Source organism: Carassius carassius, chromosome 43 (genome assembly GCF_963082965.1).
Source record: "Carassius carassius chromosome 43, fCarCar2.1, whole genome shotgun sequence".
NCBI lineage: Eukaryota > Metazoa > Chordata > Actinopteri > Cypriniformes > Cyprinidae > Carassius > Carassius carassius.
Window position 1 is genome coordinate 7,332,207 of NC_081797.1, and position 12,001 is coordinate 7,344,207.

The following is a 12,001-nucleotide window of genomic DNA, read 5'->3' on the forward strand; positions in this document are numbered from 1 at the left end:
TTTTAATGTACATTTTTAAGGTTGGAAATTGTCAAATGGAAACAAAGTGTATATTGTAAAGCATATATCGTACTCCTAACAAGACTTGACACATTTGAATTTCCTCATGAACTCTAGGAATCCTAATTGCAGCATCTTTTATAGTTCTTTTGGTGCTAACTAGCATGTACAGTGGTTTGCTCTGGTTGAAGCGCTACTTTTTAGCTAGCCTCATTTTGTAGCAATTTCTATCTGGAAAGTTTTGGCTACATGACAGCTACAAAAAAAAATCTAGATACATTTTTTAGATTATAATTATTATTTATTATTATTATTATTTATTTTGTTTTTTTATCTACATGACCGGTACAAAAACGAATGACTGCTAGATTCATTTTAGGGGTTAATTTTTGTTGGTAAGTTCCTAAGTTTAAGCTACTTGACAGCTACAAAAACTAACTCAAGTTAATTTAATTTTCTAGTTCAGTTTTATTGGTAGGTTTCTAAATTTTAGCTACATGACAGCTACAAAAGAAAAACAAAAAAAAAAACAAGCTAGATTCATTTACAACTTTATTTTTATTGTGAAGTTTCCAAATTTGAGCTAAATGACAGCTACAGAAACAAAGAAATGCTAGATTAATTATTGTAGGTTTTTTTTTCTTTTTCTTTTTTTCTAAGTTTTAGCTACTTAACAGCTACAAAAACGAGCAAGATTCCTTTTTGGGTTAATTTTTGTTGGTTTAAGCTGCAAAAACAAACAAAAGCTAGATTCATTTCAAGTTAAATTTCAGAAGTCAGAAAAACAAAACTGGAGAGCCAAACACTGAGGCTGCCGTATGCGGCGCCATCTTGTACTATCTTTAGTTTTTACCTTTTAACCACATGATGGCTACAAAAACAAACAAAAGCTATCCTCATTTTGTAGCAGTTTTTTTCCCAGATACATTATTTTTAATAATGGTGGCTTGAAGAAGGACAGAACTTCTGTATTACGAGTTAGCAGGTGTAGAGACTGTACTTTCATGGTTGTTGTAGAAGCTAATATAAAGGAGCGCCCTCTGTTCAACACATGATGTGGGCTAATTTGCTCTCCTTGATTATAAACAGAGGAATAGCGGTTTTGGGTTTATAAAGAAGCAAAGACATGTTGTGAAACGTAAGATCCACTTTGAAGTTCGCTATTGCACTGAGACTTGGTCTAAACTTGTTCTGCTAAATTTGAGCTAAATGCAAGTAGCTAAAAGTAGCACGGTGGTCTCCAACTCCCACAGTTCTCTTAGACGAGGCAGCTTACCAAGTGTTGTTTTAAACACAGGGCGAAAAGGCCATGCACACCTCCTTGGGCACATTGACTTGCAAGATCCTGAAATAGACCAACGAACAACCAAAGTATCAACAGTACTTTGAGAACCCCATGAGCCCGCTTCAGGTGCCAAAAATGCTTCCTGACAAAAGGGATCCTATATTCAGCTAAGTCAAAAGATTCTGAGCAAGATTAATTGGATTCTGGGTATTTTAGATCTTTTGCTTAGAAAATCTACCAAGTATTAACACACATCAGCCTTAAAATATCTCCAGGCCTGTATGTAGCATTAATGTTTTGATGGATTGGAAAAATCAACCTTGAATCCTCAAAACCGAAATCCTGTTTGTTTATAAGACAAAGTGACCCAATAAACACAAAGACCATTATCTTTCAATCTGAATCTCCATGTCTTATGGACACAGTTGAAACAGTCGCCAGGGTGGTCTTTGTTTCAGTTGTTTATGCTCTCGCCTTTGGCACTTTTCCTGGTTTGGCGCCTGCTATCCATATTGGGCCGCTGTAGTCTAAAAGTGGCCAATGACTGACTTGTGCATGTTAGCAGTAAAAATAAAAGATATTTACATCCAAATAATTTTTTTCTGGCTTCTAATACTGATCTAATGTCAGTAACACATTTCTAGTGGCCTACGTATGCATCATCAATAAAGTGTGGGCTTGGTTAGCCTTGGGACGTTGCAGTCAGATTCCTAAACTTTATGCATGTCGCTTAGATCAAAGGGTCACCATAACTGCTTCACATGCAAGTTGGTAATATGACCTGGCCATAAAAAGCCCTTCCCACACCCAGGGATTCAACCAGTAAGGAAACAAACTTTCTTGTGATGTAATTTGTGGCCTTAATGTCTAGCTTTGCTTTTATACCTTCACCTGCTTCTGTAGTCGCACCATAGCATCAGGAATAGGACATTGGGTGTATGTTAACAAGTGTAGAATGTTGGTAATGTAAGTTTAGAGCATAATGTTATTTTTGTTGACAATATTTTTTTTCCTCATAGTTTGTCTTTCACTTTAAAAAGCATAGTTCACCCAAAAATGTTAATTCCGTAAACCTTTCTTCATCTTCGAAACACAATTTATTTTTGATTTTAAAAATATCTTAATTTGTGTTCCAAAGATGAACAAGAGACTTATGGGCTTGAAATGACATTCATTTTTGGGTGAACTATTTATTTAACAACTCCTCTAATTAACTTTAATTTTTTTTTTATAAATATATTTTATTTTATCATTTAAATTTGTATTAATTGTTAAAATAAACAATAATAAAAATGGTAATAAATAGTAGCTGTAGTTAATAATAACAATATTAACCCTAGAATATTTATTTATTTAGACAACAACAACAACAATAATAATAATAACCTCAGAATATTGAATTATGGGTTTTTATTTGTATTTTCTTTTTACTTGGCATAATAATAATAATAATAATAATAATAATAATAATAATAATAATAATAATAATAATGACCCCAGTGAATGAAATGTAATTAGTTTTTTTATTTATAGGTATTTGTCAAAAGAATAATAACAGCAATAGTAATAAAACCAGAATATTTAACTAAATTCATTTTATTTTCTATTAATAATAATAATAATAATAATAATAATAATAATAATTATTATTATTATTTATATTATTATTAACTGTTACCTATTATTATAGTTGTTGCTTTTGTTACATTAAATCCTATTGAAATTAATTAGTATTTTAACAAAATATTCAAACTTTCATTTACAGAATAAATTAATGTTAAATAATAAAATTGGTCTGATGTTGAATGGCAACACATCAGATTTTAATATTACTGTGTACCTTAACTATAGAAATATCATGAGATTTTTTTCTCCAGACCTAGAGTGCACAGGAGTTAATCTCACTGTGAGGATTCAGTCTTGTCTCCGAATCACTCCGCGGCTGTGATCATCGTCAGCCAAAAAAAGCAGCTGACTGGCATTTGGCAAGGGCACCATGTGGCTTTTGCAGCCTGGCCAATGAAAACATCTCTCGCTAGGATGTCCCACTGCTTGCGTCACACTCTAAAGGCCCTCTGTGTCAGACAAAACTTTGTGGCCTAGAATAGTAGCTAGGTAAATGCAGTGTGGGAATGCTAGTTTGTTACTTTGGGTTAAGATAGTATAAACATTCCTTCTGCTTAGACAGCCCTGTCAAACTTATGTCAAGCCACTCTTTCTCTTGTTTGTTTTTTTATCTTATGGTGGTACTTCTCTCTCATTTTCACTCTAATAGTCACATTCTCATTCACAAGCATGCTATAAATAAGTGACGATATCTAAGACGGCGGATATACTTGCTTCTCGTCACGCCTGCCGATTTGTTTCTGGTGTCAAGTGTCGGTGACACATCATTATATATTGCTTGTACAGACAAACTGGGAGTTATATTCCAGGCCAAATGAACAGTTTAGTTTTATTTTATTTTTGTCTAGTTTATCTATCTATCTATCTATCTATCTATCTATCTATCTATCTATCTATCTATCTATCTATCTATCTATCTATCTGTCTGTCTGTCTGTCTGTCTGTCTGTCTGTCTGTCTGTCTGTCTGTCTGTCTGTCTGTCTTTCTATCTATGAATGTAGCATCAAATAGGTAATTTATATTATTTGTCAATAAACATTTAGGTGAAATCTATAATTTATTTAAATAGCTTTATTTGATGTTTGATTTTTTCTTTTGTTTTCTGTTTTTTGTTTTGGAAGGGTTTTTTGTTGTTGTTGTTGTGGTTTGTTGTTTTGTTTTTGTCGTTCTTTTTTTTTATCTTGCTTTGCTTTGTCTGTTCACCTTCCAGCCAAAAACAGGAGTTCATAACATAACATATCCACAATTCTTTCAAAAGATATATTATAGTAGTTGTCCATACCTTAGGTTAGAAGTGACATTTAAAGTATGTCAAGAGTAAAAAACTGTTTCTCACATACACTTTTATGACAGTAAAGCTATAATTATGAGGGTGGGGAAAAGCTGATGACTGTTTTTTTATTTCAGCATTTGTTGATATGTATATAGTCTTCGGTTCTGTCGCTGCTTTCTTTGTAATGTAATGCGTCTCTCTTAATGGACAGGTGTTGATGCCTCCCTGTTGTTTGAGGATCCAGTAATGATGATTTATACGAGTTAATGCTTTGCGTTGTGTAATTTTCTTCACCTACAGTCAATTGAACACTTTATCAGTCCTACTTTTAGTCTTTCGAGAGAAAAAGAGAAGGACTTCTTAGTCCTTGATTGTCGCGCTTCAACCATAATTTAAAATGCAATAGGATTATTTTTTAATATTTAAGCAATAATTCCTGAAATGCTTTGTGATCTATTTTTTCTCTCTTATTCAGGGTGAGTGTCTATTGACTGTCCAGCTCTGTGAGGAAGAGTGTGTCGAGGATGAGGAAGATGTAGAGTTTTACCTGCTATTCGCCGGCTCCACCCAGAGGCACGTTTCCAGCACTTTGAAAGTCAGCCATGTCACGTTGCAAGCCGTGTGCCCAGGTCAGTATTTAAAACCCCAACGGTCACACAACACATTCCGCGTACAGTATTTTATCAGTGCTTGATAATTGTTAGCTTCTTCCTGGAACCAAACTCTCATTACCTGCAGAGATCGACTCATTTACATTCCAGTCATGCCAGACCTGGTCCAGGCACTGCTTGGCACATTGTTGCTTTGCCCAATTATTCACCCGCAAAATTGTCCCGCTTACCACAGGGCGACCTCTGTATTACTGCACTGAGCACATGCTTGAGCTGATTCAGATATTCCAGTGCTGCTTCTGAAGATTCATGGACAAGCAGTAACTATTAATCAACAGACACATTCTTGCTTAATGGAGTAATATGTTGAAAGAGGTGGAAGAAAATATAACCAGAGTCTACAAACATATACACTTTTTTTTATTGGTGCAAAAATAGACTTGTCTGGGGATAGCGAGGGTGGGTTTGTTTTTCTGTTTAGTATAGTAAATATTTATAAACTATATATAAATATATAGTAACTTAGTAATATTTATAGTTTTGACCACATATTGTCCGAGGGCTAGTGGAAGAAGGTTTATAAAGGTTATTTCGTTTGTTTGATATGTTTAAATTAAATTTATTTTATTTCATTTTATTTTTCCAAAAGATAGTAAGGGAGGGTTTCTGTTTTTGTTTGTCTTTTTGTTTTTGTTTGCTTCATTTATTTGATTGTTTTATTTATTTTTCATGTTTTTTTTTTGTTTTATTTAATTTTGAAAAAAAAAGGAAAGTAATGACCTACGAATTTTTCATTTGAAGAATTTATTTAATTTGACCCTGGGTAGTGGGGGATGGTTTCTTTTTCTGTTTGTGTTTGTTTGTCTTTTTTTCTTCATTTATTGTTTGTTTGATTGTTTAATTTATTTTTCATGTTTTTGTTTGTTTATATATTTAATTTGACTTTCAAAACAAACAAAAAAATAGTGGTCTAAGCAATATGTTAGAACTAGTAAGCATTTACATAGCAACAACCTAGAACGTACTACCAGCCACTTAGTGATGCCCTAGCAACCAACTAGAACACCCTGAGCAACTGTCCATTAACAGGCACAATCCATTACTGTAATTAATTGAAGATTTGTCTTGTAACCCATAATTTTGAGACATTATTGTTTTTAGTGGAACTGGTAGCATTGCGAACTTATCTTGTTTTACAAAGAAATAAAAAACAAAAACACAATTTAGCCAGTATTCAGAGTCAAAAAAGGAATAAATTTCAACCGTAGCCCCCGAGCACTTCCACAGATGGTCACAGTAGATACAGTGTTATGGAATCCAGCTGAGACTTTTGGCACCAGTTTTGTAATCACTACTCTGACTGAGCACTTAAAAGCTTTTCAGCAATGCATTAAGAGTGCATGAAGAATGGCCCTACTATCGTCCGCCTCAGGTGCGCTACTGTCGGCCCGCCAGAGTACACTTTCAACCCTCTGTCTCTCTGCTGGAGGTCCATACTTTTGGTTAATTCCAAATGTTTGGCTGCTAAGAGTTCTTTATCGGCAAAAATGGCTCAAATGCTTTGAACCCAGATGGATGTCCCACTGAGATGTTTTGGTCAAACAAATGTGCTGTTGGTCAGTGTGGACGTGTGGATCTACACATTGGGGGTTTTCTGCATTGACTGGAAAGTCGCTCACTAACCAACTCTGTCCTCGCGACACTTGTTGCAGTGACGTCTTATAACTGTAGTGAAACAACACAGGCCTCCTGGCAGCCCTCATGGTGAAGTTCTAATTGTTTATGAATATTGTTTTTATAGTATGTCTACATCTGTCTCTGTCTGTTTCCCTGTTGGAAATGAGTAGTGTTAATGCAGGAACACTTCTCAGTAATTATATCTATCTCCACTCAACCATAGGCACTTAGTCTCCTTTTTGTCTGTTGATGTGTAGCTGCCAAAATATTAAGCTAGATCTATTTCTTTTTTTAATCAGTTTGAAGATGATTTAAAGGAGACCTCCCTGTTTGATATGAGATGCATAGTTAGTTTGCTTAGTCATAATTGATTTATAGTTGACAAAGTTGTGGAAATGTTAGTGGGTGGTATAAATATTTTTTATAGTCTGCAAGCTGCACCAAAATATTTTGACTGGAATTTGGGTTTGAATTTTAAAAGAGCTTCATACTCAGAATTGTGATCTTGCAGTGTACATTGAGCTGTGGTTCTCATGCTTGTAAATCAAGTTGAAATCCGACTGTGCTCCCTGATTCTCCAATCATACATGCATACATACATGCATACATGCATGCAATTAAATACAAAAATTTTGTTTCCATCTATGTTGTGCTGAGAAATATACCAAGCTTTGTATTTATTTATTTATTTACTTATTTATAAATAAATACATAAAACATTTTTTGCTATCTATTTGGTTCCAAGGGATATATCGAGCTTTATTTATTAAAATTTTTATTTAGTAGTTTATTTTGTGGACATCAGCAAACTCACTCGTATTTAAATTATTTATTAATTTATTTTCATTTTTATCTGATTATTTACAAATAAATAGATGCATAGATAAAATTGTGCTGCTTTCTATTTAGTGCCAAGCAAAATCCCAAGCTTTATTTATTACATTTATACACTTTTATCTGATTATTTACAATAATTAATTTTCCATTTTTTTATTATATATTTGTATTATTGAATTGTTATTATTTGTATTAATTAGTTTATCTTGTGGACATCAGCAAAATCACAAATGCATGACAAAAAATATCTTTCTGTCCAATGTTTATTTATTTTATTTTTTTGTCTTCTAACAGCTCATGATTGCAGTGAAACTGTGCGGGTCACACTGTGCCAGGCCCGGCCCGGGGGCTCAGTGGACCCTGTGGCCGAGGAACGCTTCCAGTTCGTGCAGGACCTTGCCCTGGACATGGCTCAGTTCCTGGTGAATGCGGCTGGGAAGACAGAGGGAGCGTTACTTCTGGACGAGTGTCAGATCCCCCTGAAGGAGTGTGAGAGGTTGGATGATACTCTGGCTCTTGCCCTTAGACATCTGCCTCTACCGGCAGGCTGGAGCGTCCTGGGCACAAACTTGGACACGGGCACTTGCACAGGCTTGGGAATTGGTGAGTAGGCAATGTTTTTGAGGTTTTCAAAGTACACAGTTATACTAAAACATTGGATCCAGGAGGGCCAATGTCTTGCAGAGTTTAGCTGCAACACACTTGCCTTGGTTCAGGTGTTTAATTAGGCTTGGAGCTCAACTTTGTAGGACAGTGGTCCTCCAGGAGCAGGTTTGGATACCTCTGGACTAAAACAAGAAATATTGCATAGGGTTTTGTTCAGAGATGCACCGATTGATAGGCTAGGGATCAGAATTGGACGATTCTCCTCATGATCAGCCAGGATCAGTGACTAGTCTCACTTCTTTCCGATTATATCCATTTGGTTACCAGCGGCACAGGCAATAACGTCAGTCGTGCATTCTCGCTCTCTTCTCTCCGACGACCCCTTTTCTCTAGAGGTCTGCTACCCGTCCCTAGCCCAATGGGTCCCGAATACTTTCGGCATCGGATTCAGGTTAATGTTTAATGAATAGCTTCGGGTTCGGTTCAGGCTCGAGTTTTATACCTAAACTAAAATTCTATGCAGTAGGCTACACTGCTTTCATTGATGCATGCACACACATTATTGCACACAACGAAAACACAGCATAGAAACTTTTATTATTAAAATAGCTTCGACAGGCTACTGACTCAGAACTTTATATTTCTCTGCAATGAGGGGGTAAAATCTCTGTTTATGACACTACATGTAGAGAGAGATGCGCACACACAGGTTTACACACACACACAACTTTCATCTCTCTCTCTCTCTATCTGTCTCTCACTAATTCAACTAAATTATATAATTAATTAATTCAAATAAATGTGATCTTACCACACTGCATCTCTCTGTCTGATTTAAAGCAGGCCAAATGCTAATGAGCCTTAACTGACGAAAATTACCATAATTGGCACGATGGAAGAATTATCCATTTGTCATATAAAACCAATCAAAAACTCGGCAGAAGTTTTTTTTTATTTTTTTTATTTGGCTATTCGTTGTGGAAAAAAAAGATTATGGGTTTGGGCTCTAAATTTTACTGTGTTTAAAGCCCAATATAAAAGAAAGCCTGTTCAAAGCCTGTACGGACTTCTACTTCTCTCTCGTACACGTCTCATTCGCACCGGTTAAATAGTGCTTGTAATGCGCATTATTTTAGTCATTCCTGCAGGTTTCGCTCTTACACCAAAAGCGTCCACCACGTGCACCACCACTTCCCTTTTTTTGTGGAGTGCAGAGTGTCAAATAGCTTGTAAGCCACAAATACCTAAATGAGTGAATAACTGTGCTAAAACATTCAAACACACACAAAATGATGTCAAAATGCTCTTCTTGGTGAGTATGCAGTTAAACACAGTAAGTTTTGGAATGTTAAATAGTTGAGAAAGAGAGTACATGTCAGGTGTGTAGAAGTCCAATATTCCTGCTGCTGTCTGTCATGTTAATCAAAAAAAGAAAATCTCTTTCTGCTCTTGACTGAGTATGTTTTATAACTTTAATGGTAAGCTTTAATTTGTATTTCATTTTTACAGTTAAGACCACAGATATTAAATTTGATGAAAATTTACATTTGGCTACTTTCATTTCTGTAGTATTTCTTAACTGAATAAAAACTTACTTAACCTGAAAAACATAGTTTCATAGCTCTCTTTATTCTATTGCATGTATTTGTGCTGTTGTTTGCATTTTTTAATTTGTTCTTATTTTATTACTGACTTTTTTATTGTGTTTTTATGGCAAAATATGACTCAGCATTGAAGAAAAGTCGATTTTTGTTTGTATATGCTGTCAATTATAGTTCTTAAAAAACAAAATCGGAATCAGCAAAAATGGGTATCGGCAGATCACACTAACAAAAAATCGGATATCGAATTTGGCCAAAAAAACTGCAATCATTGCATCTCTAGTTTTGTTTGTAGGTTTTAAAAGCTAAGTGAGCTGTAGACAGTGTCCTGTTATGAAAGGTATTTTGGGGATTGTTTTGGAACAAATATAAAGCTTTAGCATGAAAGACTCTGTAGAGTCAGACATTAGCATGTTGCTAAGCTAAAAACATACTTAAAGTTCATTTCTATCAGTGCTTTTGAGCTAATTTATAATTAAGTTTTCTCAACTCTTTTGCCATCCTGGTTTAATTGTCTCACAAAGCTTGTCTCATCACATTCTGGGACTTTTCTCCACCAAGGATTTTTGCCATAAAATATTTTCAAAAGAATCTATTTTATAAGCCAGCACAATTATGCTGGTGTCGCTTTGAAAGTGTCTTGTAAATGATTACTTATGACTCGAGCTTCTCTTCCTGCTCACTGATATCCATAGAGCTGTGACTGGTATTCGACCGAGGATCTGCAAACCTCTGGAAGACTTGGCTCATATTTCTACTGACTTAAGAGCAGAATTTTACTAACTTGCCTACTTGACCCACTCAGAACGGTCTCGTGACCCACCAGTTGACAAACACTGATGTAATATACAGTATATAATGTAAAATAATATATATTATTTTCAAATAAATAAATGCGGTCTGGGTGAGTATGAGAGACTTCTTTAAAAACATAAAAAAATTTACTCTTATAAGGGCCTAATATTTATTTATTTATTGTTAGAAATATTTATCATTATACATTTTATTAAAAAATATCTGATAGGGGCTGTAGCTATCGAATATTTTAGTAATCGAGTATTTTACCAAAAATTCCATCGATTAATCGAGTAATCGGATAAAATGTGTTTTTGCTTAAAGTGCAATATTAATTATGCAAGAGAAAATAAGATTCCTGTGTCTCTTAAACTGAACAACTAAGTTTCATTTTTTAGAAAAAAAATATATATTTTTTTTTAAATGCATAGAATGCAATGCATACATCAAAAATAAACATTTAATTATTACCCATTGTTTCTCTGTCTGTACTTGTACTGTGAACAATGACAAAGTTGACAGATGAATTAAGTGCCATTCAGTTGGGGTTTTAAATAAAGCATTTTCTGAGATGCACATTAAACATTAAACATAAAACATTAATTGAATTAATCTTTTAATTATTGAAAATTAACTTAACTTTTTGGTAAACAAAGGGGATTTACTATGGAAAAAATAAAACATGGAAGAAATTTTGTGTGATTAAACTTTTTTTTTGTAGTAGGCTATGTACAGTACATTCTGCTGAACAATAGTCTTTTACCGGACTTTTATTTTGACGGGTTGACGTACCTTTACAGTTCTGTGTATGTGATGTGACGCTAGTTTTACTCAAATCAAACGGTCAAATGCTCATGAAGTGACTGTCAGAGCAGTTCTGGAGATGTTGTTCATGTGTTAACATCATTTAGTGAGACAGCAGACGCTGAAATTACCGTGAGCGTCACGCGTGCTTCAGTGTGTTAATAAAGGACGACGCGCTTCTGCTCCATTCATTAACACAGGCACGCAGAACATGCAGGATGCATATTTAAACAGACTGTTCCGGCTTAATATTTGATGTGATTTGATGTAAGTGCAATGACCTATTTTTGATTAATTCATTCAAAATTTGGCAAATTCCGTGCCATTCCGCGTTAAACTGTAAATTCCGTTTTTATGACTGGATTCCGCGATTCCCTCTGCGTTTTCTGCATCGCGGAAATCACAGGGCCCTAGTTGTGGTATGCCAGCTCTATCTTGCAATGGACACACACCACGACGTTCTCTTTACGTTTGCATGCGGCCTCAAATCAAAACACTGCTGACTCCTTGCAGTATGCGATCTCGGACGCAGCGCTTGTGTCTCCTTCTGCTTTGTGGGTGACGTAAACGCGTTGTGTCACATTAAAAAATCATTGCGAAAGAACCTGACGTGAGATTTAAAATAAATTAAAAGAGAGACGAGGCAGACAATGCATTGCATGCATATATATACAGTTGTGTTCAAAATTATTCAACCCCCTAGAGACTGCAGTACTTTACAAATACAAGCTTTTCTGAAGATCCAGGATATAATAAAACTTGCATCTATAACAGTTCACTGGCATATTAAAAGTTATATTGTCAATATATAATGATATATATTTGAGTTATAAGATTTTTTAATAATACTGCTATGTCATAATTATTCAACCCCTATTCAACATTG

The 12,001-nt window shown here is 34.8% G+C and overlaps 1 protein-coding gene across 10 annotated transcripts in view; it reads left to right on the plus strand.

Moving 5' to 3' along the window:
• akap13 (A-kinase anchoring protein 13) overlaps positions 1-12,001 on the plus strand; it is a 93,344-nt gene that overhangs the window by 22,077 nt on the left and 59,266 nt on the right. For all 10 annotated transcript variants that reach the window (XM_059535831.1, XM_059535835.1, XM_059535832.1 and 7 more), the window contains exons 3-4: positions 4,660-4,813; positions 7,604-7,912. In XM_059535831.1, coding sequence (XP_059391814.1) covers positions 4,660-4,813; positions 7,604-7,912 — 463 coding nt within the window. The remainder of the gene's footprint in view (positions 1-4,659; positions 4,814-7,603; positions 7,913-12,001) is intronic.